The sequence below is a fragment of the Triticum dicoccoides genome, chromosome 2B, assembly GCF_002162155.2.
Source record: "Triticum dicoccoides isolate Atlit2015 ecotype Zavitan chromosome 2B, WEW_v2.0, whole genome shotgun sequence".
NCBI lineage: Eukaryota > Viridiplantae > Streptophyta > Magnoliopsida > Poales > Poaceae > Triticum > Triticum dicoccoides.
Window position 1 is genome coordinate 338,057,332 of NC_041383.1, and position 8,374 is coordinate 338,065,705.

Sequence of the window (8,374 nt, forward strand, 5' to 3'; positions counted from 1 at the left end):
GCCGTCTATCCGTGGTGACAGGCAAAGCATCATGCGGTTAAAAAAATTACATGAACGTGAATCCCGCAGTACATTTTCCTTCATTTTACTGTCCAGGCCACTCACACAGTTTTCAGTTCAAAAGACTATACAGCCATTGATGATTATTTTTCTGATGAATCCAGTAGCCCACAAAGAAACAAACCTGTGACAAAGGTGTGTTGAAGCACAACTCGTTTTGGTGCTCCGGTGCTGTAAGGAAATACTTGGGATGAAACAGCCATAGCAACCACCGTAATTTGCAAAAAGCCATGCAGAATGGATGTTTTGGCCAACCAACAGCTAACAATAGGTGCTAATGGACCAAAACACCAACCCACTACCAATCCAACCATGGCTCCAACAATAATATCAGGAACAAAATGTCCTGCAAAAGACCATATCGTGATTAAGTAGTCCCCAATATCAATAGATGACAATTGCTAGAGTTAACGACCAGGCAGCAATGCAGCATAACAAAGATAACAGCATTTTCAAGCTTATGATATCAGATTAAATTTCCCTTGTGTATCAAACAAAATCAATTGGCATGCTGACAGGCTGATCAATGGAAATATGGTTTTCAACTATTCCCAACAAACTTCATGAATGGCAACAACCTGGAGAAATTCTAAAGTGAAATCAGATAGAACCATAAAATTACTAACCATATGGTTTTGGAAGAGATCCCATCATTCCCATCTTTTCAATCAAAAACTGGATAAGGAACCCTCCATAGTAAAGACAATACAGGAGACACGGGATCATTGGTATCACATATCCAAACAATGACCTGCACATTATTTGTGAATATCACAAGCATAAACAGATCCTTAAAGCATATAAAACAATGACATCATGGAGATCAACATTTCAGTAAGCAAATATACAGTTCGCAAAAACTACTTTTGTGTAAACTTCACGTATAGTAACAGCGGTAAAAAAGTTAGCATCCCCATGTAGATTACTAGATGAATATGATGAGGTGGCTGCATTTTGACATAGAATAAACATCAAATGAAGAGATGATGATGAGTGGTGATTGTCGCCATTCATTATATCTAAGATCTGAGTTTACAACTGTCATTAGTGTTGAGTGCTCGTCCACTAGTTGCCGTTCTTCGCTGCTCCTTTTCGGCATCTAATGTGAACGGCTTTCTGCGCAGCCCCTTCTGCATACACGATGACTTTTGCATCTTTGTCTCGTGTGTGCTTCCTACCTTCTAGCTCTCTAAATATTCCGCTGTGTCCACCAAATCCGTTGCTCTTCCGTGTTTCTTATGCCATGCGAGTCCACCAAACTTTTGTGTCAGCCTTCTTTTTCTGGTCCTGGTCCTTTTTATACAAACTTTTGTGGCCTACATGGTCTTTGTTGTTTTCTATAGGAACTTAGTGGCCTCTTTCTATGCCCATTCTCTTGCCGCCAAGCTTCTTATGCCGGCGGTTTTCTTAGGCTATGATTTTGTGGGAATGTTTCATTCCTTGATGTGTCATCTTCTTTTGATACCCATCTCCTCTTGATACTTGCCTTGTATCTTCTACTGATGTGGTGTCTTCCTCTAATGCGCTATCTTCTTAGTTATCCCCTTTGGCTTGACTCAAAACAGATTTTGAAGACTCTTCATGGTACGACAACACTCTCAGGACGCGGATTTTGGATTATCATTTTTGGGAAATCTAAATAGTAGACGTACATACAAACGTTCTCCCGTGCAACGGCGCAGAGATATGTGTGCCTTCAGTCGTGCAGCTAGAGACAGCGTACCGCGGGCACACATCGTGTGGTTGGGGCCACCCTATTGACGAGGGGATTTCTCTTTCCCTCAGTTGGGTAATTTGTCCCTTTAGGTGAGCGCCCGACTTGCCCAGCCGCACTAGTTTTCTCTTCTGTTGCAGCGGTCAGTTTTTGCAGGTGGTGCTTGGTTTCCCAAGGTGGCCATGTTCGTAATCGCCGACGAGCTGACGAGGAGGGGGTGGAGGGGAACCTGGGGTTCTCAAGCGAGCGCCTGCTGGTTGTGCTCACATCACCCTGTCTCGAAGCGTGGGCCGCTGGGATATTTGGCAACGGGTTGGCACGAGAAAGGCATGCTCGGCAAACATATCGGCAAGCTTGATTCAACTAATCTGGCAACTATGAATAACTAACTAATATGGCAACTAATGGCAACTAATCTGGCCACTTCATACAATTAATCTGGCAACCGATAATAATTAATCTGACAACTTCATACAACTAATCTGAGAACAGGGCGGGAGCGGGAACGGAAAGATTGGCAACTAATCTGACAACTTGATACAAATAATGTGGCAATTAGATAACACTAATCTGGGAACTACGTTTTGCTCCAGCAGAGCCTTTTCATTTTTTCCAGATTTTCTCTGCTCCCGTCTGAATCTGCATTGCCTGAATGTGCTCGACCAGAGCTTCTTTTTCTCGTCTTTTGTGTTTGTCCCCAGTGTTTCTCACCTGTCTTTGAAGAAGATGCAGAAGATCGGAGGGTGGCAGCGATAGGGGAGAGATGGGTAATCGCAAGGGAGTGTATAGAGGAGAGATTTTAGGCAAGTGCACGCGTGGGCTAGGATCAGCAACAGGTGACCCAATGAACTGCTGGAGGCAGCAATAGGTGTTCGATCGCGAGCGCATAGCTAGAGGGCACCGCACGGGAAGAGTCATGTGCAGCACTGCTGTGTAGTTCAGACCATCATTTTTTTCTAGTGTTACACTTCTTCAAATGCAATGCTATTGCATACACTTCGCATTTGAACAGAGGTGTTAAGGAGTATTAGTATTGGTCTAGGAGTCCTTATTAGGCTATGTCCTTTTCCTTGTACGCATGTGGGCACGAGCGAGGCTTGATATTAGCGAGTGTTTCCATCCATCAATACCGAGGCCACCCAAACAGCTGAATTCGGGCCGTAATGAAATACCACTTCACGATTCCGACCCTGAATGCCAACATCCAAAAGCAGTATAACTGGCCTTCTGATATTTCTAGGGACGGATTACCACAAACAAAAACTAGTGTTTATTATTGAAGTGAAGAAGCAAAATTGTTAATGCCATTATTGCGATAAACACAATAATTCAGTAAGATAAAATAGTATAAGAGTATGGTTACTTAGGTGATTGTTGGCCCAACTGCTTCCTGCTGATGCTAGAGATAAATCGCCCAAGAAGAAGGGACATGGAAATAAAAAATGTTAGAAAACCTCCACTCAGCCCAGCTAGCATGTAAGCCTGCACCAAATGATATAGCAACAGCCCAAAGCAGGTGTTAAGCGAGAAAACTTTTTGTCTACAATAAATATGATAGAAATTCAAACAAGTTTGGAACCATATGAAGATTAACTAAATTAATTGCTCTGTAGTTGCAATGATGTGGTCTTATCCTCCACAATATGCATGTTTCATAGTTGTGTTGTGCTTGTGCATGAGAAGTTAACAGTATAACATGATTCAACTAGTATTTCTACAAACAAGGCTTCTGGTTGTCGACCAGTAGTGCTATACATGAGAAATAGGTTTGCCATATACAGGATGCACATGCCAAGTCCCAGGTTGCCCACTGAAAACGGTAAAAAAAATGTCGATCCACAAAGAGAAGTTCAAATTAATATGGATTTGCTTGTATTTAAGCAAATGAGATTACTATTAAAATAATGAACATAAATCCTTCAAGGAGGAAAGAAGAAAACTTTCTTAACAGTTCATCGCCTCTTACTTGATTGATGTTATAGTATTTTTTTTTCTCTAGGTAACAATGCATCAAAAAACAGGCAGCGGCACATTCAGATATTCATATGATGACATTTGAGCAGTGTAAAACCAGTAATGCATCGCCGATCTTCTCATGGAAGTGAGTAGAGAGAGGGGTGGTGCCTAGGTTCAGGCCCCTAGATGGGTAATAGCTGTCTGGCTATCTTTATTGATCAATCAGAGAATTACAATTGTGTCTACTAAACCAGGTGATAGGTACGAGGCTCCTGCGTGACCCTTCTCATTGGCTGGGCTTTGCCTGGTCCTTATATAGGTGGATGAAGGCCGATAGTTTGGTAGCTATCTTCATGGGATATGATATAATCAAGTGACCCATAGTTTAGGGGACATATCTCCCACAGCTATAGGATCCCCAAAATAGCGCCCACCCCTTAAGAGTGCCTACTCGGGCATAGTGGGGTGTGCGACCCGGAAGCTCCTAGACACTCGGACCAGATTCACCCGTAAGGCATCCTCCTACGAGTGGGTACCTTTACTCACCGAGAATGCCTCCACCAGCACTCAAAACAAGGTTGTGCTTTGGTACTCGACTCGAAAGTGGGCCTCCCACGCTGCGGGCTGTTGCGGCCCCGGTTCTTCTCACCCCCTTGAAGAGCAAGAGGAAAAGGGTGATCTCCGATCAGCCTTATTCTTCTTCATTGGGAGATGCTCCGAGTCTGTCCTTGTCCAACCATAAAGCTCCCACCAACCTCCGGAGTGTCACTGGCTTCTAGGTGACCCCACTGTCTCTTACACAAAGGGCCAGTTAAATATGTTACATATACGACAAGCGTACCTCGGAGTGGAGCGGTAATGTTTCCGATGTTCCACGGGAAGAAGAATCTGTTTAGCCACCTCCGATGAAAAATTCTCACCCGAGGGATGTTGAGACTAGTCCCTCAGGTGGCCAGCCAACACCTCCCAGCGAGTGCCAGCCAGCGGTACTCTTGCTGCCAACCCCTGGGTTGGTCGCCTGTTTAGAGGCGGCCAAGGCGGTACTCTTGCTGCCAACCCCTGGGTTGGTCGCCTATTTAGAGGCCGCCAAGGAGGTATTGACTATTGAGCGCACGACCATTGTCTGGCTGCGTGGTAGTTACTCTGGTACCTCAAATCGTGGAGTCCCTGGAGCACCAGGTGGCTGGTCTCTGAGTGCACAAAGATTCACTGGAGCAGGAGCGATTCGCCTTTCAACCTGTCTACACAGAGAAGAACAAGGGGTCCAGCAGTTGTGATGTTCCTTGGAAACAAAAAGCGGCTTGAGGCCCTAACGAAAGAAATGGCTGACGCCCATAGCTTTGCCGCCTTCTTGTCTGAGCACCTGGCCGACGTCCTTAGTTACAAAGGAAAGTCATGGGCACTATGCTGAATCTCCCCGACCTTCCGCTGAGGACAAGGGAGGAAATGTCGGTGCCAATGGAGGCAAAGCACACGGCTTTGTGCACCCAGTCCTGTGTGCACCTTCCCAGAGTGCAGCACGATCATGTCTGGAACACATACCAAAACATGCTCACGAACTACTTTGCTCTCTTGGAAGTGTTTCGCCCAAAGTTCATGCGGAAGCCAGTCGCGGGAGTTTGTTGACGTGGTGATTTTCTCATCTTGGAATACGCCCAAAATCCAAGCCGACAACCCCTATTCCAGCTTGCGAACGTCCCAAAGGTATATGTTACCATGGTCGGGCTCCAGGTTTGATACTCCCTGCAGGCTTGTCTCACCAACTGTTGGGAATCTCTTTTCAACAGCAAGCGGCGGACACCAAGGGTGTGTTTGGTTCCAGAACCAAGTGGAGTGGCATGGAACCATTGAATGATTCCATCTTGACGTTTGGCAAGAAGAGAATGAGGTAGGCTAGAATGGTTCCTGGGGACAGAATGCCAAAATTTGATCGATCACCTTCTCCAGCTACTCGGTCTACTTCTCCAGCCTCCGCCTCGCCCGCCTCGTGTTCATCAGCGAAACCCCCGCGGGCGTCACGCGCCTCCGCCTGGGAGGCATCCCCACCCCGGCCGCTTCCCGCTAGCTGGAAGTCGGGTACGGGGAGAGCAGGAGCAGCTGGTGGAGATCGGGTGGCCGAGGCGCAAAAGGTCGCGAGCGATGGCGGCGTCCCTAGCGTGCAACGTCTGAAGTTCGTGCGGCCGAGGCGCAAAAGGTTGCGAACGATGACGGCGTGCACGCGCTGGAGAGGAGACCGAGGAGGTGAGCAAGAGAGGCGAGGTGTCATCCGCCCAATTTGGAGAGACCACTCGAAACCGCGTAAACAGGGAATATAACATTCTCTGGAATCGGTTGGTTTCGGTTCCTTTGATGATCCAGACACGAGAATGGGTTCTAGGGACGGAACCGACACATGCCGTTCCACTCCTATGACAGAAACCAAACACACCCCCAAGGTAAAAAGCTACTAGTAGACCTGCCAGCAAACCCCCATATTCGCCACTTTGTTGGTGGCTGTGAAATGGAGCTGGATTGCGTACCAGATGGAGTCTACTTGTGAGGAGATGAGTACGATACCAACCCCTGCTCTGCATAGGTTGACCAACCCGTAAATGAGTGTCCAAAGGCGAAACATACAGAAATCTGTCGAGCCCCGCCACCCATTTCAAGATCCTCCGAGCTGAGTCACAAGCTCTTATGATGTCTCCGAGTGGATAGTTTGTAGGTACTACTATTGGGTGAGCTTGAAAGTAGTGTTAGAGTTTCCGGAGACCAAAGTTATGGTGTACAACGGGCTTCTAGACGACGAACGAGCATCAATCTTTGGGAGCATGCAAGACTCGCTCATGAAGTATGCCTGCCAGGACTTCTGCTTATGGCTCCCAGTCTAGCAATGATGTAAAGGTGGAGGGGTTCCTCAGGCTTAGGAACTACCGAAACCTGGGAGGGTGGTTGGTAGTCCTTGAGCTCGCAGGGCACCGAGTCAGCCTCTGAGGTCCCACTCGAACTAACCAATGCATCAAAGCACCTTGGAAAGAAGGAGCCCTTGGTCGACAAGTCAAGAGATGAAACGACTAAGGGCTGCCATACACCGTGTACATCCTTGATAATCGCCGCGGGGGGGCTCCATCTCTTCGATAGCCTTGATCTTTGTCAGGTCGATCTCTATACCGCAGGAGATCATAAAACCGAGGAGTTTCCTAGGGTCGACTCCGAAGACGCATTTCTAGGTTGAGTTTGATGTGGTTCCTCCTCGGGTTCTCAAATGTCTCATTCAAGTCAGGCAGCAGGTCGCCCTTTTTCTAGGCTTCACCACCAAGTCGCCAATGTACACTTCCATGTTTTGCCCGATTTGATCTTCGAAGGTGTATCTCATGGCACATTGATAGTTGGTGCCTCGTTCTCGAGTCAGAAGGGCATCTTGACATATCAAAAGGCCCCAAAGGGGTGGTGAACAACGTTTTTTCCTCGTCCTCTGGCTTCATAGTCACTTGATGGTAGGCGGAGTATGCATGTAGGGGACAAAGAAACTCACATCCCGACGTCGAGTCAATTATCTCACTCATCCTGGGGAATAGTTAGGAATCTTCGGGACAAACCTTGTTGAGGTCGGTAAAGCCCACACACACATCCTCCCCTTGCCATTAGAGTTCAAGGCTAGCACTGGCTTAGCTTAGCAGTCCGAGATTTTGACGCCGCCTTGAGTCAATCAACTACCTCTTGTATGACAACCTTCCTATCAAGGGCAAACCTCCGGAGCTTCTATTGCATTGGTTTGGCGCCAAGAAAAACATGGAGATGATGCTCGACAACTTCTCGTGGGTACGCAAGCATGTCAACAATGACCCAAGCAAATACATCCCAATTGGCCTTGAGGAACGCATAGAGCTCCTACTCACGTCTGTTGCCTAGCGTTGCCCCACATTCACGAACCGGGTCAATTGGTAGGGGGTGCAACTACTGACCTCTTCGTGTCCAGTCATGGCCGCCTTTGCTCTAGATTGCTTCTTCATGCTAGAAAAATGACAATCACCATGATCTAGACGAAAGTTGTCCGGAAAGTCATCTTGGTTGGTGGAGAATCGCCTAAGGCGATCCGCGCGGGCCCCAAGGTGGGTGCCAAATGTCGATAATAAAATGCATCACCGATCGTACGATCTGGAGATGGTCCTGGAAGTGAGTAGAGAGAGGGGCGGTGCCTGAGGGGATCTCATCGGCGATGAAGGTGACCAATGGTTTTACCTAGGTTCATGCCCTCAAATGGGTAATAGCCCTATGTTCTGTCTACCTATCTTTATATTTATCAACAAGAGAATCACAATGATGTTTTCTAATCCACTAAGCTAGGTTACAGGCATGGTCCTGGGTGACCATTCCCTTTGGCATGGCTTCGCCTGGTTTGGTATCTATATTTGGGGGATACAGCATGATCAGGTGACCCAAAGTTCTGGGGGACATCTCTCCTACAATGCTGAATCCTCGAAATAACACTCTTGTCCTTATCCGTCACAGGTGCCTGCTCGGGCGCCGTACTCGTAAGCCCCTAGACACTCGGGCCGATGATATGATTTGTGTTCATCTTTAAGGCATCCTCCTCCAGGTGTGTATCCTTACGCACCACAATAACCACTGGTAACCAGATGGTAATGGTACCACCGCCCCCCG

The 8,374-nt window shown here is 47.3% G+C and overlaps 1 protein-coding gene across 1 annotated transcript in view; it reads right to left on the reverse strand.

Moving 5' to 3' along the window:
• The window catches only part of LOC119363649 (endoplasmic reticulum metallopeptidase 1-like), a 41,155-nt gene that overhangs the window by 8,285 nt on the left and 24,496 nt on the right, over positions 1-8,374 (reverse strand). Inside the window, exons 14-16 of the mRNA XM_037629017.1 lie at positions 3,138-3,256; positions 687-811; positions 185-406 (exon numbers count right to left, since the gene is read on the reverse strand). Of these exons, the coding sequence (XP_037484914.1) occupies positions 185-406; positions 687-811; positions 3,138-3,256 (466 nt within the window). The remainder of the gene's footprint in view (positions 1-184; positions 407-686; positions 812-3,137; positions 3,257-8,374) is intronic.